At 34.1% G+C, this 24,667-nt stretch overlaps 1 protein-coding gene across 1 annotated transcript; it reads left to right on the top strand.

The window, feature by feature from the left end:
- The first annotated feature begins 629 nt into the window (after window positions 1-629).
- Window positions 630-2,766, top strand: LOC111396054 (WUSCHEL-related homeobox 9-like). The gene is made up of 3 exons (XM_023022323.1): window positions 630-849; window positions 986-1,708; window positions 2,316-2,766. Exons 1-3 carry the CDS (start codon window positions 714-716, stop codon window positions 2,549-2,551), a joined length of 1,095 nt encoding a protein of 364 aa, XP_022878091.1. The 5' UTR covers window positions 630-713; the 3' UTR covers window positions 2,552-2,766.
- The last annotated feature ends 21,901 nt before the right edge of the window (window positions 2,767-24,667 follow it).

Below are 24,667 nucleotides of genomic sequence, written 5' to 3'. Positions count from 1 at the left end.
TTTTGTTGTCACATAGAAGAAGGGGCCACTGTGGAAGTGACACTAGTAAGTCCATAAGAAGGTGTTTAATCCAAAGAAGCTCAGCGGCAGTGTGTGCAAGGGCACGATATTCGGACTCACAGCTAGAACGAGAGATTGTGGATTGCTTCTTAGCACTCCAAGAAACCAAATTTCCACCAAGATAGATGGAATAATCAGAGGTAGACCAATGAGTATCAAGGTATCCTGCCCAATCAGCATCAGAGTAAGCAATGAGGGTAGTAGGAGTAGTAGAAGGGCAGAAGATGAGGCCGAAATGAAGGGTGCCTTTGACATAGTGAAGGATACGCTTAACTGCAAGAAAATGGTTTGTTGTTGGAGCATGCAGAATTTGACTGACAGAGTTGACAGCATGAGCAATATCTGAGCGCGTGATAGTCAAGTATTGAAGGGCATTTAAAAATAAAAAAAACACTATTCCACCTATTTTCATTTCCAGAAATTGGGGGCCAATCGGGAGCTTAATTTGCACTTTTGCAGGCGATTCTTGATTCGAGTTTTGTCTTTTACATTACTTTATCGCTTTAACTTAAAGACCTACTTTTAATGTCATGAATGGGTTGATGGTACCTACTGTTTATTTATTCATAATAAACTGAAAATAGGATTATAATTAGGTCTGGAGGCAATAAGAAGAGAGCAGGTATAATTCTCATATCATCATTTTAGCAATCATGGGTTCATCAAATAAGAATTGGCAAAGCACGTTCAAGTCCAATTCCTGCACCACCACCACCCACCACCTATGGTTACATGGCATCAACTCCTCTATCATGTCAACCGGCTGCCAAAAACCGACATATACATCAGGTATTTTTAATCACTCAAATTTTGTGAAAATTATATTTGTCAAGTCTTTCATTGAGATCAAGATTGACGACTAAATTTTAATAGATAAATGTGTTAGATGAGGTGGTTCAACGTATTTAATGTTATTTTTCAACAGTGACTGGAGCCGGAGGTGAAGAGAGAACTTTAGAGCCAAAGCCAAGATGGAATCCAAGACCGGAGCAAATCCAAATTCTAGAAGCTATTTTCAACTCTGGAATGGTAAATCCTTCAAGGGATGAGATAAAGAAGATTAGGGGTCAATTACAAGAGTATGGCCAAGTGGGAGATGCCAATGTTTTCTATTGGTTTCAGAACAGAAAATCAAGAAGCAAACAAAAGCAACGCCAACTCCAAAACACAAACACCAAGTCACAATCCCTTTGGCCCATCACCACCATTTCCTCAACGCTTGTGAAAGATCGATTTTCTTCCTCTTCCTCTTCGTCTTCAGATAAAACTTCTCCTAATTCAACAGAAAGGGCCTTTTCTGTCGGTTCTACTTCTGCGTTAAATGCTTCAACTTCCCCAACTTCTTCAGTGAATCAGCACTTTTTTCAAGCTCCAAGCGATTTGATAGCTGATCCCTTCTTTTTCCCCGTGCAACAAGGACACACTGCTGCTTTGCCACAAGGGTTTTGCTTTCCAAATGTTTCAGATCAGTCTAATCATTTACTCGGTGACTTTATGTGGATGAATAAAGGGGCTTTAAAGAAAGCTGAATATGAGAAGATTAAACTGCAGGAACAGCTAAGTCACGTTGTAGCCACATCACAAACCTTTGCTCACACCATTGTTCCTCCTTCTTTCACTTTTCCATCCCCAATCAATCCCATTCAAGGTAAAAGCTTTTCACCTTGTTTTCTCTTTCATTAGGGTTTATTAAAGGAAAAAGTAGGGTTTTTATTTTTATTTTTTTAAGTTTTTCCATGTTTTCTATCTAAAAGAAGATTGTTCAGAACCGAAAATGACAAATTAAGAGTGTGTGTTACTTTCGTTTATCTCGAATTTCAATGAATTGACTGAGGTTCACTGTCCACTGTTATAGACTTTTTTCATACGTTATGATAATGGACATTTATAACATTATTGCAGGAAAAGATATAAGTTGGTATGTCCCATAAAGCATATAACTAAAAAGAGGATAAAAATAGTGGATTCAATAAAATGTGGGATTAAAAAGAAATTTGACCAACTAAAAAAAAAGGTTTACCAATTAAAGGGTAAGTCAGATGTAATTTTTTTTTTCGTGCATAGAGACGTTAGAATGTGCCAATCACTCTTTATGTTACACGTGAAAAGTATGGCCTAGGCATGATATAAGATAGCAGGACGGTGGTCATAGAAGTCGAAATCCGCTAAGGAGTGTACCGTGTTACTATTAATTGCATGTTAGGAATTGAAAAACCGAAAAATTGGAGTTGTTGATATGATGTTTGTCAGTGCAGGAATAGGCAATTCCGTTCAAGTACCCAAAAAGTCAACAGTGTTTATTGATGATGCATGCTTCGAGGTAGTGGTGGGACCCTTCAATGTGAGAGATACATTCGGTGAAGGTGCAATGCTCGTACACTCCTCTGGCCTTCCGATAGTCACAGATGAGTGGGGAATGACTCTTCATCCTCTACAAGATGGTGGTTTTTATTATCTAGTGCGCTCGTTTACTTCATCTCCATACGAATGACTGAGTTGAAGAGAAGAGCCGGTTATTTTTAGTTTTCTTATTTGAAGTGCCTCTCCTAGCCCTCTAAGGACCTTTTTTTTTACAGTTTCTATTCTGTACTGTGAACGTGTTCCATGGGGTACTATGAAATAATTATGTATCAATGGACTCATCGTGTGTACTTGTTATTTCATGCTCAACTCCATCATTATCTATGCATAATTTCATTTATTTCAGTACTTTATTATATCTAATGGATGTGGGATTCTCTTTACCAATTTGAGTATGAATTTTAGTTAAAATGTACATATTTCACATCTTTCTATTCAACTTTCGCAATCAAGACCAATTTAACATGATATCGTACAATTTATATTCACAATTTAAAAAAAAAAAAAAAAAAAAAAGGAATCTATGTTTTCTGATGAATGATGATCACTCTAGATTGTTTATTTTATTAACGACAAAAATAAAACTATGAAAACTAACAATATTCAGAGATGGAAAGTGCAATTAATATATAAATATCCAACATCTTAATTATACTTTTCGTCATCATACGTTACTCCGAACATATGGTCTCTTTATAGTTCATTTTTCACTTATATATTTGTTGCTTGAGGGAGATTGTGTAAATTTACCCCAAATTTTTTCGAAAAATCTACCTCCTTTTCATAGTCCTTATGAATGTGTCCAAAAACGTTCCACTCATATTCCCTAGTCCTTGAGTAGAAAAATTATAACTTCCACCTCCAATTACGGTGGACTATTCTCTTTATTAGCCACCCCATAATTTATGATATTCAATCCTACATTATACAAATCGTTTTGAATTAGTTGTTGATCTGGATTATCATGCATTGTATCTGTAAGCCCAATCACAGGGTCAACTTGTTCTATCAATGCCCTAAAGTCACTTTTCACAAGCTGTTCTGGTACACTAAAAATCAACCAGTTCTAGCCTGGAATCCACCGACTTAGTTGACTAAGCTGGCAGGCTTTATCTACTAACTGATGAAGTGGGGTTGAGTGTGTAAGATTGCAGGGTGATTACTAGCAAATTGACTTGAACATGATCTGTAATATCTTAATTTATGTACATAATACTCTTGTGTGAGAAACTGGGATGATCGAAATATCAATCTGCAAAATTCGTTTTGCTTCTATTGCGTAATATCAGTCCTGTTTTTTGCATGAAACGTCATATTTTGAAATTTGCTACTGCGTCTGATTGACCTAGTTATGGATTTACGTGGATTTTATTCATGACTGAATTGGTTGGTTAATATACATTATCAATGAAATATTAGGCCCAGGCATGTTAACCCACTCTTCCTTTCAAATATCTGGTTTGTTCCGTTCTCAACTCATAGGCGCTAATGGCAGAAAAATGGACCATAACACAAAAACTTATTAGTTCATTTATAGCACACGAAAAATGCTATCAGTTTCAGAACTAGGTTATTAGAAGTCCCACCAATATTATAGAATTTTATAAATATTTTTATATCAACTCATCTATAGCATTCAGAAGTAAGGATTCAGTCTCGCTTCATCGCTCGCTTGACTGAACTCGCTAGAAAAAGAGAGGCAAAAAAGGGATTCCCCGGTACCCATAGCTTTTTTCATAATGCTATGGTAAGTGGGGTCATTAAAAGTCACTTCTTTATTATAAAATTTTATGAATCCTATATGCTCAAAATCTTTTAAATAGCATTCATTTACCGATATATATTTTAAGTTTGTAACATTCTTCCATTCTTATCTTTTATGTTTTGATAGCATTTTTACATTGTGATTTCGGTTTTGTTTTTGGTTTAACAATATTCTTTTTACTGTTTTGTTTCTGTCTTTAAGTTTACAAATGCAATAGCATTCCTATTTTTATCACAAAAAACGAATACCACAGGAAAAAAACAAAGTCAATATGTAGTACTATGTTCTTACAAAAATAGATAGTCTAATGTCATCATACTTTCACACTAAATACTTATATCAATACAAAAATAGAATGTGATTACGTGTAGTAGAGACATCTTAACACCTGAAATTGTCATAGATTTCCTTAGAAGTAAAGAAATGGAGATTAAGCCCTTGTTTGAGCCCCTATTTTTTGGAAAGAATGAATTTTTGAATAGTATATTGATGGGAAGTGTGTGGTTAAAAAATAAGGAAAAGTTTTGAATTTGCGTGTAGTATTATTTTATTGAAAAATGTATGATTGAAATGGTCTCAAAACACTGTTGAAAAATATATTTTTCTAAAAGAATGGGGCTCAAACAAGCCCTAAGGTTAAAAAAATGACAAATGGTGTGGTGTAGTATATATGATGAAGTGTAGAATGCAATTTAAGCAAATGTGTCTAGGAAGGGTTCAAGGCAGTAATGACTAGAGTGATGAAGGTGGTAATGTCACTTTCCACATCCCCGATACACATCACCAATGTATCCTCAGATATCTATACCCTATATTATCAATAGATACACTTACTATTAACGCATCTCAACCTACTATGCATGCAAAAATATTGCATAAAGTAATAAGATCACTATCAAATTTATAGAATTACACACATCAAACAAATAGGGGACATAGATTTTGCGGATTATTTGACTTCTGTGGCCAGTTCTATTAAGCTTAGGACTGTGATGGCCGCAATACTTAGCTATTGATGATCCCCAAGATGTCTTTGGCTGAATGTTCACACCTGATTCACCATCTACATTTCCTACATTCACTCTCGAAAAATTGATCAAAAGTGTAACATATAACAATGTAACAGAATTAAGCAATCATACATCCAAAAACGATTTTACATAGATGCACATACATTATCCATGTTTCCGATCAATAAACCTCATTGGGTCATAACTAGACCTAACAACAACATTCGCTTCACCTCTTGCCTTACTCTTCTACTTCTCCTTCTTCTTAGGATAATCCTTCATAAAGTATCCAGCCTTACTACAATTGTAACACCGCTTACTACCGAACTTTTCCGAACCTTGTCCTTCTAATATTTCAAACGATTGGTTAAACAATCTCAATGATAAAAGATAATTACAAAATATCTCACACTTTTAGGCATACACATATTTTGCCTTTCACTTCTTTCATCTACTCATACTCAAAATGGAGAGGTTATACACATGCATATATATGGTGAGCTATTGTCGGTGCCGGTGGAAGATTTCTTTACACAATTCTAGCAAATCGCTGCCGGTGGATGCAAATAATTCTTACCAATTTGGATTATTCTAGACTTCTTCTAGATTATGAAGTAATTTTGGAGACAAAATCTGTTGCTGTAGAATCCATAATTGAAGGTAACCAAAAATGGATGAAGCACCTCAAACAACCTGTAATCCTGGCTCCACCCCTACTTTAAAGATTATGTCATGTAAGAGGCCAGCTATGATTCATCCCATACACACAAAATCCCTTGGTCAACTACAAAAATTAAAACTTGGGGGACCAAAGTACTTGTCCTGTTGTACATGTAAAAGGTAGAGAACCCTATTTTTCTTCTTCCAACTTACCAGGCAAAAGCAAAAAGATCAAGTAAGCAATTGTATAATCTAAACATTATAATCATAGTCTGCATAGATTCATAGTGAAGGAACAAGTAAGAATCTCAAAATCAAACCCAACAAAAAAAATTAGAAAACCCATTGAATCAATGCCAATTCTAATGTAAAATTGATGAAAAAGACTGAAAACGGTACCTGTGGAATCCATCTCTGGTGGCTTTCTCAAAGGAGATTTCATCAGTGGGTACAGCCATCCAAGCGGAGTCTCTGGCTATTCACAATTCACAGAACAAAACAAAATCAATACAGCAGAACAAAATTCACAAAACAAAATCAATTCGCAGAACAAAATTCATTTATTTATTCTGGCCATTCACAATTCACAGAACAAAATCAATAAAGCAGAAATCACAGAACATTCAACACTCAGTCAACACAGAACAAGAAAAACAACAAAAAGAGAGAGAGAGAGAGAGAAAGGTGCTCACTTCACAATCAGCTTCTAAGACTAGAGATTTGGCAGCTAGTAGCGACGGCGGCAACTCCTCGCCCTCACCCATCGACAGCAGGAGCTAGTAGCAAACTTTGCTTTGCAATTCATTGTTCGGCATTCGCACAAATCGCTTGGAAGGGTTTCAGGTTTTGAATTCAACGAGAAATGGCTTTGGTGTCTTTGACCATTTGCTAGGTATTAGTTTGGGTATATGTAATCACTAATCATTAATCAATGTGATATATACAATTTTGGCTAATGTATATTTATAAAAAAATAAAAAATAAAAATAAAAAGAGGCCCTCAGGCCCATATCAATTGTTACTAACCAAAATAAGGTCAAACAGAAACAAGAAAATAAAACCCAGAAACCCAGATTCTTACGGCATTTCATCTTCCTCAGCTTCTTTTCCTCTTTCCGATTGCAACTGTAACACCCAGCGAGCAGCGACAATGGCGAATCTAGTGGATCCAGGTCAGGTGCTGGCAAGGGAGAGGAAAATGAATTTCTCTTTCCAGTTATTTTAATTAATTGCAAAAAAAATGAAAAAGAAAAAATGGAAAATGGCGAAGTGAGGCCCCCTTCCAGTTTTGGCCTGAGGCGCAGGCCTCATCTGCCTCGCCTCAGGACCGGCTCTGTACACAGGGCTTTGTTGTTGAAAATATTGTTCGAGTTTCAACACCACAAGATAACAAATAGTAGTATATTAACTCAGATTTAATAAAATTTAACCCTTTGTCCCGGCCTTTTTAGCAAGTGTGTCACCCAGGGTACAAGGAGCATGATTGACTTGACATCATCCTCACCTTCCTTATTTCAATAAATAATGAGAATACTAATTATTATGATAATAACTTATAAATATAAATAGTTGTAGTATAATTATGAATATTAAGAGCATGTTTGAGCCAACTTTTTTGAAGAATGTATTTTGGAATAATAGATTGATGGAAAAAAATGTGATTAAAAAATAGAAAAAAATTGACTTGCGTTAATATTATTTTATTGAAAAATGTGCAATTAAAAAGAAGAAAAAACAAATATTTTGAAAATAATGGAAATCGAACAAATGCTAATTGTGTGAACATATTTATATATAAATTATGAATAAGGCTTCTTGTACATTGTTTGCTTGACATGAAGTTTGACACTCAATTGTTTTCAAATATTTTCAAAAATGAAGTTGGCGGGAAAGTGTGTTTTTTCAAAAACTGTCCAATGTGATGTCGTCAGTGACATAATGTAAAACTTAAGGTCAAATTCAATATACTTGTAACATGATTCATAAATTATACTTTATTGATTTAAATCTCAAATTAAATATTAATAGAACAAAAAATTTGAAGGTTGGAATGAACCGAGTCGAGCATATGACACGAACCATTTTGGTCATGTCACGAGTTGAGCCAAGTCTCGAAATTTGGGCTTGGCCCGAGCCTCGGCTCGATATTTTACCGAGTCTCAAGCAAAGTCGGCTCAAGCTTTTTTTGTGTTGAGCTGCGGGTCACTTGAACTGATGGGCTCATTTACCATCCCTAGTTGTACATAAATAATGTATATGTAGCATAATTCAAGGGCTAATTCTACACTGGGGAAATTACAAGTGGGTCCTCAATCTAATAATTTAGTGATTGAAGTCGCTAACGTTTCCCTCTTAGTCACTAAGGTCCCTAATGGAAAAAAATTTCTTTGATTAAAATTCATATTTTATTAAAAACAATTTAGTCCAATGACTCTAGACTTGCATTTATATTATATTTGTTATATCAAAACTCTACGAAATTAATTAGTATCAAGCATTGTTATCAAATTCAGACCACTATGTTGGTAAGGGCATATATAAAATTGAGACATAATTTTGACAATCAAACGGTTTGATCATAGTCAAAATATATTATTGACCAATTTTGGTACAAGGAAATAATATTGTTTCTAATATTTCATATTGTTAATCATTATATGTAAATTTACAAAATTCTAATAAAACGTTTTGTTGTTTATTAGATTAATTCAATAAGTGATAATTCGTAGTTCTTTAATTGCCTAGGAAAGTACTTTATAACATCCCATTTTATTGGTGGGTGCTTGTTACATAAATTTTATTTAAACTTTTTCTTAATTGTGTGTATAAGAGGAATGAAGATACACCAAGTGTTTACATTACCCATAAAGTAGAAATCATAACTTTATAATATATTAATTTAGTTATAAATTAAGAACAAGTTTGATTTCCACTAATTTATTCTATGATTTATTACAAGATCATATTCAATCAGTCATTCACACAACAAAATATTCTACACATTCTTTTAAATTTTTTCTTATTTTTTATCCATGCATTTTTCTATAAATACTATTCAAAATTCATTTTCTTTCCAATTAATGAAAATCAAACAAGCAATAAATTTACTTGTTTTTTTTTCTTTTAAGAGGCTCTTTATGAGCATCATTTTCTTTTAGAAATACTTACAATGCAGTCAAACTATCATGTAATCTCTAAGAGTAATGAATTTGTTACAGCCCGAGCATAGAAATTAAATTTACAATATGTTTCCCCTTTTAAGAGGCTTTTATCTTCCTTTTCAAATACTAGTCAAAGATGTATATAATCTTTAATAGTAATAGATGTGCAACAATTCAAGTGTAAAAATTAAATTTACAATTTTTCTTTTAAGAGGCTCTTTATTAGCATTATCTTCTTATTTCAAATACTTTCAACATCGTCAAACATATATGTAATCTCTAATAGTATGCCGACAATTTTTCTTTCGAGATGTTCTATATTAGCCTCATTTGTAATCAAAGATGTACAAAATCTCCAATAGCAACCCTATAATTTTTCTTTTAAGAGTTTGTTTATCAACGTCATCTTTTTCAAATACTTTAAATGTCATCAAAGATGTATGTAATCCCTAATAGTATGCATACAAATTTTCTTTTAAACAAATCTTTATCAGCACCATATCCTTTTTAAATGCTCCCAATATTGTTAGAGATGTATGCAATCTCTAATAATAAATCTACCATGTATATGAATTCTATCTTCTACACAAATAAATGCATGATAATATGCCTGCCATGTATATAAATTCCGTCTATGCCAACCATGTATATAAATTCCATCTTGTACATAAAGAATTGCATAAACAGTTTCAGTGTAGAAACCCTAAAACCAGAAGTTGTTGGTGCCAAGCTTGTAATGGGAAAGGTTTCATTTTCAATGGTTATGAAAGTACTCCTCATGACCATCCTAATTTCCAATATTATGTTTGGTAAGCATTTCCTATATATATCTATGCTCCATAGCTCATATTTCAATCAAAACTGAAGCAACACTTGCACTTTCTTAATCTATGTATGCATGCATGTATATGAACAAAATTTTCTAAGAAAAATTTATATTTGTTGAAGTGCCAACTACATATGCAAGCAGCAGAGTAAGCAACAATGATCGCGGGGAGCAACCAGGTCACACAACCTATTGCGTGAAGAACGATGATTGTATAGGATTTTGTGTTTTCTTCTTGCTTGGGAAAAGCTGTGGTTGTAATGTACAAACAGGACAATGTTGCTGTAAAAAGTCACCAACCTGATTATTAGGAAAATAGGATCTGGGAATTGAGAAATAAGTGTTGCACAACTTTATCTTCTTGTTGCTTTTGACACAGCTCGAATCTTTAAACAAGTTCCTCCCAAAACAATTGCACTATCGGTAATTTTTTGTTAAATATTTCGTACTTGTTGCTCGTACAATTTCAATCTTTTAGAGCTAAACCATGGAACATGTTGTCGAAGCTAAGGAAAATGCATATTTAAAGTGTTTCAAAATGCAAGGATGTGGTTAAAGCCTAGCCTGATCCTATCTTCCATAACTAAAGAGGGCCTCTTTACCAATCTCGGTATAAATGGAAAGTTGTGTCCCAAATGGAAGAGGCGAAACACAAATATGTCATGATTCTTACTACTAGAACAACTTTTGAAAACTCGTCAATCCAAGCCCGCAAATTCAACAGGCACGCCACAAATCAAGCCGAGAGAACATTACATGGACTATCTAAAAATGATTTGTCATATGATATAGGAACCTTATCCATTCAAAACCACTGAAAGCTAATCATGAAATATCAAACCCAATTGTTCCTTTTTATCGACAAGGTCCAAAGACAATAATAAACCAAGACCAATAGATAAGCAGTGGCAAAATTCACAGGTAGCATGCACATTTTGCATGTCAAATTAAAAACTTCATCTCTTCTATTGCCATGGAAGTCCAAGCTCAAATTAGATCTGCCACATTCATAGGTATTTCATTTACTTGGGTACTGTAGTACTGCTCTATATCTCTCAAGATTTTGATATTATCACTTTTAACAAAGTTGATTGCAACGCCTTGCACATCATCATAAAATTATGTAATTACAAATAAATATCATATAAGGATAAACTCGAAGATATGACACAAAAAGAAAGCAAATGTTACAGGTTAGATTAAAACAAAATATGATAAAAGTAAATAATTTAACAAGTTTCAGTTATTGATGATGTGTTGGATCTACAGCAGTTAATATCCAGATATCTACTTGTTGAAACTACTATCTAGACCAATGTTTAAACTCATACTCGGATGAAAACTAAACGATGATTAACTTGAGTTAATTTTTAGATGTTTCGTGAATAATTTCTCTACCCAAAAATGATAGCATTAAGATTCAAAAAATTGCATATTCAAGAATCAAAATTATTTAACAAAAATTAAGAATAACAATGTTCACAAATTCATACGCATTAAATTTCATACAGTTTAAATAGAGGGCAATGACTGTTCTCTTAAACTTTTGTGCCAAGAAGTAAACTGAAAAACAATGAGGAAACATCTGAATATAATGCTATATAATTGAACATTAGAGAATCTAGTGGAGATCTTAAAGGATTGTGCAAGTACCTTTCTCCCGAAACGGCTAGATCGTCCAATACGATGAATGTAAAGCTCCTTATTGTTGGGAAGATCATAATTGATCACCAGGGAAGTCTACAAGAATGAAATGTGAAGATAGAAAAAATGAGATTACACTCCATCGTAAAACCATTTCATCTATATTATATTGCACATTTTGGACACGCCTTTGCCTGTAAAACTGAGAAAGAAAAAGAGGATTCAATCGAAATGTTCACTCATGATTCCAACATAATGCAATAGTTCTTCCCTATAATCAAAGTGAATAGTGCAATGCAAAATGCAAACTACGGGTCTTTACCCTTGTCAATGAGAAAACATTTGTTCCTCCCCACTACCTCTCTTTTTCACCTAAATGACTTCACATGAAATTGTACAAATTATCAATAAAATAAATAAGACAGTAGGTATTTGCATTCTTTTTACGAGCTTATTTTTCAGTTTCAGAATATTTAGTCTCTTTTTATAAGATTCTTTTTTTAGTTTTGGGATTATATTCAGGAGCTTTGAATGAATATATTAAAAGCAAAGAGGCCTTATTTATCGACTAACATACTATATTTGGGGCGAGAAAAAAGATCCTTCTCTTTTGGCGCCTAGAATGTATGGATATGGATTATTTTTGAAAAAAGACAAATATATATACATATATATATAACGTGCTTGCACGCTTATAAACGAGTCTTGAACATTAAAACTTACTTGAAATCCCAAGAAAAACGAGATGTTGAATTATTTGTCTTCTTTCTGGTCAGAAACTCGATCATAAAGGAATAAATTTGATAACCACAATCCAAGAACCAATTTGAGATGCAATATTTCCAAAATAAAGTCTTTTTCCTCATCTATATGCCTTCTACTCCCCTTAACTTGAATTCTTTTCGTTTTGCTTTCAGAATGGAAATTGATGGGAGTTATTGGAGATGAGGAGGTTAACTTTTAAATTTAATTTTCAACACCCCCCTCCAAAATCCATTTTCATGCAAATCAAGTCGGGTCAACCCACATGGACGACCCGTTTTCTTCCAACAATATATCACTATTATTTTTTTTTTTTTTTTTATCTTGAAAGAGGCAATCCCCCATTTACTGTTCTTTTGGAAAGCATTTTTTATTTTCCCATTTTACCCTTCAACAATGGTCTATTTCTTATACCTTCTTCACCTCTTCTCTTTGCCTCACATTCATTCCTCGCTTTTCAAACTACCGAAGAACCTCAAAATCTACCGGCAACCATAAAAAATTCCCTACAGATCTCGTTTATCTCATCCCCAAATTCGTTCTTCCTCTCTCAAACTATACGAGAACTTCTAAATCAAAAAAAACTCCTAAAAAAATCCCCACAGACCTCGTTTACATCTAAGAAATTGGAATCCTCAGAAGGCCCTTTTCTTCTTCTTTTGTATTGTTGTCGACGAAGTGTTGTGGAGAGAAGCTATTTTTCTTTCTTCATCGCTGTTCGATTGCAAGCTCACTACACAGACAATTACCCACAGAAAGAGTTTAATTTTGTCAATATTTTTTACGAATCTTGCTCATGTCCTTTATTTTGTACTTTCTACTTGGGCATTTTTCTTGGTCAAGCGCTTCAGCTCCTAAAAAGGTTATTCAGACAAATTTGATATTCTTAAGAGTTGACAGATGATGTGGCCGAGTTTAAAAGAAAATCATCGCTCGTGATTCTCACATGGGCCTCTCCACTGCATCGCCAATAAGTGATTTTATTTTTCTTGAATATAAATTTTGTATTTTATTTTACTGGTGGTATGGATCCAATACTTGGTAATCTAATTGGACATAGGATATAGTTGAACCCAGTGATGTGAATTTTCTGGAGTACTATGAAATTTGGAGAGTAGGATGAGGTGTGTACTAGGCTGGATTGTATTCGGGAGATGTTGAACATTATCCTTTGGTGTAATTGTTATATTGGTTTTGTACGTTCTACTATGATACCATTATAATTGGAGGATTTTTAATAGTAATTGACTTATATAAATTGAATGGGAAAGCAATGTAACAGTTTTTTAAAAGTAGATACATGTACCTGGGTTCTGGGGAGGATGATTGTTACGGCAACTCTGCTTCTTGTATTATTATATACCCTTCCATGTTATATTTTCAGTGATTTTACTATTTCGTAGAGATAGAGACCAATCTGTGCAACCGAAAAAGTTGTGGTATTAAACTCAATTATTACAAAGATTATCTTATTTGAAATTTTATTGAAGAGAAGAATCAAAAATCATTTAGTTGGTTGAAGTTCACAACATGGTGCATGATGAAAGAAATCTTTTGTTGGGAGATATTTGGAGGTTTCATATGCTTGTCTTTTTAACTTATAAGTGGGAATTAACTCTAATAAAAGTCTTCTGTGGCGAGGTTAAGTAGCAATGTTGTTAGATTGTTAAAGTATACATTGCTTTCTGCTCTTTTTTACCCCTTCTGCTGCATAGAATCCCATACTTATTTCTCTTGATAGTTTATTAAGGGGAATACGATACATGCTTGTTCTTTTGAATCCCAAGCCAACATGTGACTAAATTTTTTGAATCCTCTATCTGTTAAGACCTTGATAAAATGGAGTGTGAAAGTGACACTTCTATCACTTTTGTTAGATAGAGACCCATTATTTATTTTGGTTGAGAGAAGTGGGATATTGACAAAGAATTATCCCATACACTTAGGGTCTATAGTGGTTTTCTAGCTAGACATGAGTAGTAACTAGTCTAGCGAGCATGGTTAGCTATGAGAGGAAATATGTGTTCTCGATATGTAAGCTACACGGAAAGGATTAGGATAATTTTATAAGGTCTTTTCGCGAGGTCATTTATGCATGTGTATATATATTGGCCATTTTGATTGTTGAACTTCGTAGTAGTCTAATGTTCTTGTGAATTTGTTTGAAAATATTTGTGTTATTCTATGTTATAACTTCATTACGTGTTTTATATGCTCTTGATTGATTACTGTGATTATCTGTTTCTATTTGAGTTTTCATGACCTTAGCCCTAGTGAGTATATGGAGCAGGTATAGTATGTGTTTAGGGTTCGAGATACGAGGTAAGGTCTGTAATTCTAATTTTATTTTGTTAATTTGATTATGCAAGTATAAACTTTATGTTGCTTGCTTGTAGGTTGATTGGGTATCAAAATGAAGATTTGTTAGGTTTAACACCCAATAAATCCAAGACAATAATGTTAAATAGTTTTTGAATTATATTTCATAGGCCTCAACCGATGGGTGAATTAATTATCAACAACTTAATTTAAAGACTTGGTCCAAAAACAGCATGGGCTATTAGAGGCAACCAAATGATTTGAGCTACTCATGGTCCAAAGTCATTTATTGGAGGCCTCTTAATACATCTTCGCTCTTTTGAGTCCTTTCTTGGCCCATTAGGTATCTAACCTACATCTATACATTGATGCTTCCACCATTTTGTAAATGTGTGCTTTGCTTGAAAGAAAACCTTAGCTGCCTCCTTGTTATCCTCTTGACTGTTGTGTGTTTTTTGGGTGATCCTTTCTCTTTGTGTCTACAAACCACCATATTATTGTCTTTTGTGGGTGAGAGAATAAGTAGCAACCTAATTGAGCCATTTGGATTGGTTGTTAATTGAGATGGTAACACCAAACTAAACCCTAAAATCACCAAACCAAAGATTTTGGAACAAACTTTCGAGATAAATATGAAAAAGAATATGATAAAAAGTAACTTAAAATGGCTTAAAAGAATGAAAATGGCATGATTTGTCACTTTATAATTGAAAGGTCACAATTGAATCAAAATCTTTAATAAATAAATGAAAAAATATATTAAGTGGATACGAAGTCACCCGCCTTGTCACTTTATAATTAAAAGGTCACAGTACAATGAAGAAAACTATTGAATGAAGACCTTTTATCAACAAAATGAAAGTGGCATGTGTCACTTCATAATTAATAAGTCACTAAATAAAAAAGAATAGAACTATTCAACGAAGAACTATTTTTAGCAAAACGAAAGTTTTATGTTGAGCAGCATCACCAGGCGTCAAAAGATTCTATGCCCATCAATCATCCACTCATCATTTTAGACGAAAATGGAATGGTAAAGTTGAAATTATGTTAAAAAAGGAATCATCAACAAAGAAGCCCCCTTGTTTCTTAATGCAATTTGCCTTCTGTTCATGTGAAACGCATAAGCGTACAGGATCGTTGACAAGTAATAAATTTGAGTGAGTCGAGAGTATAGTCCCATATGGAATAAAATTTAATTGAGTGCACTAATATTTAATTAGATTCAAAGTGATCAAAAAAAGTGATTGTGGTTTGTGATTATTCTAGATTAACCTAACTTAATCTATGAAGACTTGTAAAATTCGAGTTTTGTTTATATATGGGATGATTGTATTGAACTACAAATCCACCTATTATAATCTATTCCAATTTTTGACTACGTAGCTAATTTCATTCATGTATTCTTGACAATTGATAATTCTATTGTAATTAATTTCTTTTCCAAGACAAATTAAATTTAAACTAGTCACGACTTGAATCTATTCCTAGTTTGAATTTGAATAAATAGAACATATCCAATTTCACAATTATTTGAAAGATTGCACACGTAATAAATCTTATTTCTAAAATTTATTGCACATGTTTTAATCATGCAGTGTTCTAAACCTATTGTGTGCCTCCTAACACTACAACAAGCAGCCGTTTATTCAATCGTTGATTAAGCAATCAAATAATAAAATTTAGCATGCAAGATTAGTCAAGAACACAAGAATTCAACTAAACCATGTGTCTTAAATTAAAAATAAATAATAAAGGGTTTTATCTTTATCCAATACATGAAAAAGATTAGCCTAGCATAATGTTAGAATTAAACAAAGAATGTTTAGACGACGTCACGTAGAAATTGATGGAACATGACAAATTTCGTGTCCAATTATTGATGAATTATTGTACAAAGAATTTTAGAATTATTTCTCTACTTGTTGCTCCATCCTCTTTTGCATGTATATGTGGATTTTCCCTTTAATTTCAGCCCCTGCATGCGTGTAAGATTCTTCCAGTTCAGTCGCCCATTTGTATGTTTGTGTCTAATTCCCAGTTGGCGTGTCCATTTCTGTGGTTTTGTCTCTAATGTAGGTATATATATAATATAGTGTCTAATTCCCAGCAAGCAGTTCTTCCTTTTTCTCTCCCCACTTGGCTATCCGTGTGTATGTGATGCACATATATATAAATTCAGGAGAAAATTACAGAATTTCACGTATTTGAAAATCTTAGTGCAAAAATTAGGCCAGAAATTTTTTTATTCAAATTCCAGGTTTTGAAAATATTAAATATTCTCTCAATTATACCAATCCCTAACTCACTTCTCTCTCTCTCTCTCTCTCTCTAAAAACACACACGACATCCTCTTCTTCCCACTCTCTCTCTCTCTCTCTCTCTCTCTCTCTCTCTCTCTCTCTCTCTCTCTAAACACACACACTTTTATCCCCGGGGATGAAGTCAACTTGCTACTGATTGAGCATGAAGACAGTCTGCTTTGAACATGAATGAGACGTGCTATTAGAGAAGGGATAAATTGTTGTTTGTTCGAGGAATCACTACGGCTCATAAGAAAGCCTTTACTGATTAGAAAGCTATAAAACTTATCATACCAAGCAACCCAGCAGCAACAACCTGCTTCTCAGCAAAGACAGTTCCACTCCCAAACCTACCAGCAATCTCAAGTTCAGAGTCAACCACCTCCCTTAGCTAGCCCATTTTGATTTGTAAGAGGTGGTAGATATCCAGGGATAGGAATCGCTCTTTTCGGGTCGGTTCCTTGGCCGAGAGGGTCCTGTCATCATGGGTAGTGAATGGGGTTAAATGAAGCAATATCGAGAGGAGCGTACATCAATACATCGATTCGTAAATCCTCTTCTTCCCATCCTCTCTCTCTCCCCTCCTCATTACCGTCGTCGGACACTGCAATGGAGATCGTTGCTGTGAGCAAGGAGCTTCGATTGCCTCTTCTCCCTTTCTATCTCTCTATCCTCTCCGTCATAATAGCCACCATCACCGAATACTATAGCAAAGCTCGTCGTTGTGAGCAGCCTCGTTTCGAGCAATTCTAGTGTCGGTACATCTTTGCCCGATTTGTGGTTGGTGGGTACACACAAATCATAGCGATCCATGGTTTTGCCTCTGCGCCCAATCAATGTTTTTGCCAAGTTGAAGCCAGTGGGTCAACCCTAATGTAGAGCAGGCAGTGGTGCTATGGTCGTAGATCTGGTGGCTGCAAGTGGCGGTGGTCGTGGTAAAGTTGGTGGTGGTATGTCACCGACTATTTGAGCTATTACCAATCGTTGGTGCGACAGTGGTTTTCATGTGGTGGTGGTGGTGTTAGCGGTGGTTGTGATGGTGTTGTGGCGAGGGTTAGTAGTGTTTTTGACCAAGTATTGTGGTGGAATGGGATCTAGATTGGGTGTGGTGTTATAGTGGTGTGGTGTGGTGTGGTGTGGTGTAAGCGTTGATTGGGTGGTGGTTATTTGTGGTCAAGATTGGTGCTGGATCAGGACCCGTGTAGTGGGGTGTTTGACATCTGTAACCAAGTATTTGGAATCTGTGATCAATTATTTAGTTGTCTATGACCAACTATTTCGCATTTGTGACCAAAAACTAGGTGTTTGTGACAAAAAATTTGTGACCATTAACTATGACCTATGTCATCCATAGATAAAATGTGACATGTAATTTAAATGATCTATGACCTAAAAATAAATCTGTGACATACAAAAATTTTGATTTGTGACATTGAAATAATATGTGGCCAATTGATTTGATGATAGTGACCAGTGAATAAATCTGTGGCCATTAATTATATAACAGTGATTTTATTATATTTAATTGATAAATATTTTTAACTAATTATAAACATACCTGAATTTTGAACCTTTAAACTATTGACTTGGCTTTTGAATTAGTGTAAACAATGCACCTGAAATGTGAATTTTTCCCTAAATTCAGCCACAACAACCTTTTTGTATTTCCAACCCCACCAAAAGTCCACAAAATAAAGTCCCAACAAATTCCAAATTTTCTTCCCTTGTAAATAGGCTATAAATATACATATAATGGCCACCAACTTGAGTTTCATTCCACATAGAATTCCCACAAGCCCATTTTATTTGTATTAATAGGATTCTCCATGGTTAATGAGTTTGAAGTGAAAATTACAGAAAACCTTACTAGAGTTAAAATCTAGAGTTCTAAAATCATATTTTAAAATTGCAATTCACAAATCCCTAATTTTTCTCCACTTTCATTTCCCCCTCACCCCCCATTTCTCTCTCTCACGTCTCTATCTCTCCCTCTCAACTACCCGGCAATGGAGGATAGGCGATAGAGAGTTGCTCCGTTGCAATGTCAACAAACTGGTGGCTATCTGAGGAACTGCCTGTTGCAATCTATGTAGATCTCACAATCAGAAGTACTGCTAACTCGATCTGTTGTGGATCTGTGGTGGTGGTGTGTGTGGCGACGGTATGTATGTGCATAGGTGTTATGGTGTGTGTGCGGGGCGGTGTGTATTGTGCGTGGGTGTGGTGGTGTGTACAACGGTGGTGGCTTGAGGCTGCGGTGTTTTGTGTGAGACGGCGGTGACAGTGGTGTGGCGATCATGGTGTTGGTGTGGTGGTGTGGTGTGTACGACGGTGGTGTGGCGTGAGGCTACGTTTTTTTTGTGTGAGACGGCGGTGATAGTGATCTGCGACTATCGTGGATCTATGGTGTTTGTGTGGCGACGACGGTGGTGGCAATGATTTGGGGTGCTTGCGGTGGCAGACTTTTGTTAGATCTGGCGACAGACTGTATTGTTTAAGACGATGCGTGGTTGTGCTGGTGGATGCGGTGGTTGTGGAAATGGTTGGATGCGTGACTGTGACTTCAATTGTGACTCAAAATTTGAATAAGAGACCCGAAAATTGTGACTGTGACTCCAATAATCATGATCAAAAAATTAAATTATGACCCGAAAATTGTGATAGTGATTCCAATAATAAGTTCTGATTGGAAAATTAATCGTAACCAATTAATTCAATAATTTGCAATGAGGAAATGAGCTATGACCATTAAAAATGTTTGATTTTGTGATCGATGAATAATCTGTGACCTATAAAAATTTTGGATTCGTGATCGAAAAATATTCTGTGACCTATAAAATTTTCGATTTGTGATCGAGAAATAGTTGCGATCAATAATTTGATAAATTGTGACTAAAAATTAATTTGTGACTAATTAATTAAATATCCATGACAAAAAATTATGACCTATATATATTTAATTAATGAAATATATATAATAAATTAATTTATTAATAAAATTTTGAAAATCTGATTTCTGAAATTTTAAACCTTTTGTTGTTAATTTTGAAAAAGGGTAAACTTACCTTCTTAGAAATGAATTTTTCCCAAGTTTGAATCCTATAGAAGTCCAAAAATTAGGCCCATTTAATTCATCATTTTCTTCATGTCATCCAACTTTTAAGTTAATGCAATGTAGTCCTTAAGATCCTCAATCGTGCTATCAATGTCCTCTTCAATTTTCCAAGTGTTGAATTTGATCTCCAATATTGCAAATTTCATTCAATTTCATCCTTCTTTCTTTTCCAAGTGTTTCGAACGAGTCAATCACTAAAAACTAAAAGAAAATTAATCTAAGTTAAATATAAATTAATACTTTAACGGCTTAAAAGTTTAATAATGTGGTCTAAATAAGTGTACAAATTGCACTTATCACCTTCTCCATTGGAGAAATCCCTATATAAGGCTTTGATGCAAATGGCAGACCAATTTATTACAGATCTGATGATTTAGGACATGTTTATTGAGAAGTATGCTTTTGTTCAAAGTGTATGAACGATGAAGAGGATTTCGAAAACCGTCCTCTTAAAAATAAACAAAAGAAGAAGAAGAAGAAGAAGTCACCCTCTGGAAAAATCCGAACTTCTTCATGACCCTACCTTTCAAAAGAAACGAAGACGTCAATCTTACCAAAGCTATCAATATTGGAATGAGCCCAAAACATCTCCAACTTGCCACTAAAAGTTAAACCAATTACAAGATGACAGTTTTATCGAGCCAACTACTTCACAATGGGCATGCCAAGCCTTATATGTCAATAAAAGAAGTGAACAAGTTCGTGGAAAGAAAAGACTTAGATCGATTATAAACCATTAAATCACTTCCTTACCGGTGACAAGTTTCCTCTTCCAAACAAAAAGACTTTATTTGCCAACTTATTTGAAGCCAAGATATTTTAAAATTTGATCTAAAAGCAAGATTTTGACAGCTGGGAATCAAGGAAGAAGAAAGATACAAAATAGTGTCTGTATCCCAAACCATCACTACTAGTGAACGATTATGCCATTTGATCTTAAAACAACCTTTTCACTATTTCAAAAAGTGGTTACAAGAATTTATCATCTAATATTAGATTCACTATTAATCTATATTGATGATATTCTCTTGTTCTCAAAAGATACAGATTTTCATTCACAACTATTGTATCAGTTCATTGATTTGACAAGCCAATTTGGGGTTATGCTTTCCCAAAAGAAAATGGTTATTGGAGTTTTTGAAATTGATTTCTTAGGAATAAATATTAAAGATGACCAGTATTCTTTACAGCCACATGTTGGTCAACAACTATTAAAGTTTGCAGACATAGATCTTTCTAAAAATGAAGTTCAACAATTCCTTAGAATTGTGAATTACATGACAGACTTTGTTAATCACCGATCTCCTATTATCATACCATTGCAAAACATGCTAAAAAAGAATGCACCACCATGGTCTTCTAAACAAATAGAAGCAGTTCGAAAGATTAAGGGGGTGTTTGAGCCACTTTATTTTGGTAATAATGCATTCTTGAATAGTGTGTTGATAGGAAATGTGTGGTTAAAAAATAAAGAAAAGTTTTTTATCTACGTGTAATATTATTTTATTAAAAAATGTGTGGTTGAAATGAAGTCAAATCACTGTTTAAGAATGTGTTTTTTTGGAATAATGTGGCTCAAACAGGTCCTAAGCAAAGGTTACAAGGACTCCCAACTCTGGCTATACATATTGATGGGAAGAGAATTTTGCAAACTAATGCAAGTGATCTATACTGGGCAGTACTTTTCTTGGACGAGAAAGATGGAAAATAGAGTTTATGTGGATACAAAAATGCTTCATTCCACTTTCAAAGAAATTCTGGAAGTCAAGCGTTGTATCAAAAAATTTCAGTTCCATCTCATTGGACATAATATACTGGTTGAAATGGATATGTCAGCATTCCCTAAAATACTCTCATTCAAACAAAAACAAATCTCAAATTCTCAACTACTCAAATGGGTAGAATGGTTTTCAAATTTTGATTTTGATGTTAAACATATAAAAGGAAAAACCAATCTTCTTCTAGACCTGCTCCCTAGACCAAAACTTTCTCATGTTCAGCCTATCTCCATAATTTGTATAAAGAGTCATCTTTTCTCTTTACTCCCTCAAAATGAGTCCATCCCTCCAAAACTCAATAACCTCATAGAGACAAAACTCTTCACTCTAAAGCCAAAGAACTCATGATAAAATATCAATCCTTAGTCATCAGAGAATCATGAATTGAAACACTTAGTGGTCTTGGATTTCATCAAGACTATCCTTTTTTCACTTCATTCCATATAATACCACATCAAGCAATTTCAAAATTTTCAAAAAAACTATTTTGCTTGTTTTGGTGTTTGTTGGAAGTTTATCAAACTAAGATCATTTTAATGTCAGTGAATCTCTTGAATGGTTTAAAAAAATTAGTTTTCGAAGTTTTAACGGAAGTAAACCATTTCAAGAGGCACTTTTTGAGGTGAAGAAATTCGTCGAATGGTTTTATTCTATTTTCCATTGGATAAAAATGTTTAAAGCAGTTCTCTTAAAATTCGAAAACCTCAGAACTTCTCAGAAAATATTTTTGTAATATTGGTTTTCCAACGACAAGGTTATTTTACAAATATAAGTTCATATGAACATTTTTCTCATGCCTTTCAATCTATACCAAGATTAGGAAAGGTATCTAAAGGAGTTTTGAGAATTTCGAAGAAGGATGGCTGAGACCAATCAAGCAATTCCTCCTAAAATTTGGCCAAACATAGAAGATGATGCTCCATGGGAACTATTGCCTCTAGCTTATGCAACTAGGATTCAGCATAATATTCAAAAACATAGAAAAAAGACAACGTCAACTTTTTGGAGAACTATTTGGACACTGTCCAACTGACTTATGGAAAAATGACATGACACATTGGAACTAGTTTTTCTTAGAAAAGGCCACACCGATGTCTCGGAGAAACATCCAAGTATCCAGAAACAACACCAAAAGAACAGAAACTACGTGAAAATCTTTGGAATGAATTTTAAAAAAAAAATGGGAACTGATAAAATAGAAATAGACAAACCAAGACCAAGGTATCTAAACAATCAAAATTCAAATTATTTGGGCACAGAAATAAATTATAATAATAGTGTTTTTTCCGGACTCTCAAGACCCATGTGAATATGAAACACAGAAATATGATTTTGACTCAACAAACTCAGATAGTCTTGAAAAATTAGAAGAAATTTTTTTGAAAAGACTTAATCCTAATAACTGGCCTTGGTGAAAGCAACATGGACTTCCCTTTGACTCAGATGACTCAAATGTACCTGGAAGAGCAGTAAACCTTGGAACACCCTAGTGACTCAGCTCTCATGGAAAATTTGTCCAAAATGTTTGTTGTTTTAATAAATACCATATGAAAAGTAGATTTCTTGCTTTTTAAAAGGTGCTTTGGTGTCATGTAAGATTATTGTAGTTGTGTGTCAGACCACCACCCTATTTTATTAAAAACAGTAATGAATCAATTATCTTGTTATTAAATTATTGTACTATGTGTCGGGACCATTACCCTACTTTATCAAAGATAGTGGTAAGTCATTTGTCTTGTGAAATTTGTCCTTGTATCGATTGTATTATTGTGGTGAGTTATAAGCATGAAGGACCTCTACTCTATATAAGGATCTTTCCTTCTTCATTGTAGATCATCTCGAGCCCAACTCTTTTATCAAATAAAGAAATTTGTTTCTTATATCTATGAGTTATTAAAAGCTTTTCCTCATTTTTTCATAGTTTTAACAAATTGTGATAATAGAAAGATGAATAATAAGAGCAAGATCTGAGTAGTATCAAAAGTATGCTCTGCAGTTGCCTCTCTGAGGATCTTCTGTATCAGAAAAATGGCACTACTGATCAAAAGATCCAATATGGAGATTTGGTAATCTTTATAATACCAAAAGTCAGACCATATGTTTTTGCCCAAGAGGGCTTGTTACGAGCTAAAATACTGAGTATTACAAGGTTATCACACCCCCACTATATTGGTATCAGAGCCATGTTTTTATCTTGATCTTACTATTTCTAATTGGGGTTATCCAATTTGAAAGAAACTTGGAAGAACACTTTGTAAATCAAATCTGTTGAATCTACTAGTTCTTCCATACTATCTCTTTCTACCTCCTTTCGTAAAACTAATGCTTCTAAAATCGACTCTCTTTATGAAATATCCTATCTTCTTGATTCTAAAAAAATTCCTGTCACAGATGTACCTCTTATGAACCCTAATCTCTCGTATAATAAGCCACATCATTCTTTTACTAAAATTGTCTGAAGCCTTATTTCTCCATCAAAATCTCAAATCAAAGAATATGTTTAAGCATCGAAATTTGACCAACATCTTTTACCTGCTACTAAACAAGAGTAGTTTGTCACTTTGGATTTACCATCCCATCTTCCTAAAGTATGGTTATCTGAGGGTTTTACCCATATATCATTTTGGAGCTATAAGGATCACACTTACTCTTCATGGAAGAAAGGAATGATTTTTAGAATTGTTCTTCTAGATACACGATTTGCTGATTATCAACATTACTAGTTACTATGTTTCCAAATTTTAGCATGCCAATGGCAAATCTATTATTATTGTCAGCTTTAAAAATCCAGGTCTAAATTGTTGGAGCAGTTCTAACTGTAATAACCTATGGTGCAACTCTTCATTAACAGATGGCTTATAGAATACAAAATCATTCTCCTAATTTTGCCCCTCCTCATGGTA

The sequence above is a fragment of the Olea europaea genome, chromosome 6, assembly GCF_002742605.1.
Source record: "Olea europaea var. sylvestris chromosome 6, O_europaea_v1, whole genome shotgun sequence".
NCBI lineage: Eukaryota > Viridiplantae > Streptophyta > Magnoliopsida > Lamiales > Oleaceae > Olea > Olea europaea.
Note: the sequence above shows the minus strand (reverse complement) of the source record. Positions and strands in the feature narration are given on the sequence as shown.

Coding starts and splice junctions, on each gene's coding strand:
- LOC111396054 (XM_023022323.1), top strand. CDS start 714: ATGGGTTCATCAAATAAGAATTGGCAAAGCACGTTCAAGTCCAATTCC. Junction 850..985: donor AAAACCGACATATACATCAG/GTATTTTTAATC, acceptor ATTTTTCAACAG/TGACTGGAGCCGGAGGTGAA. Junction 1,709..2,315: donor CCCAATCAATCCCATTCAAG/GTAAAAGCTTTT, acceptor TTGTCAGTGCAG/GAATAGGCAATTCCGTTCAA.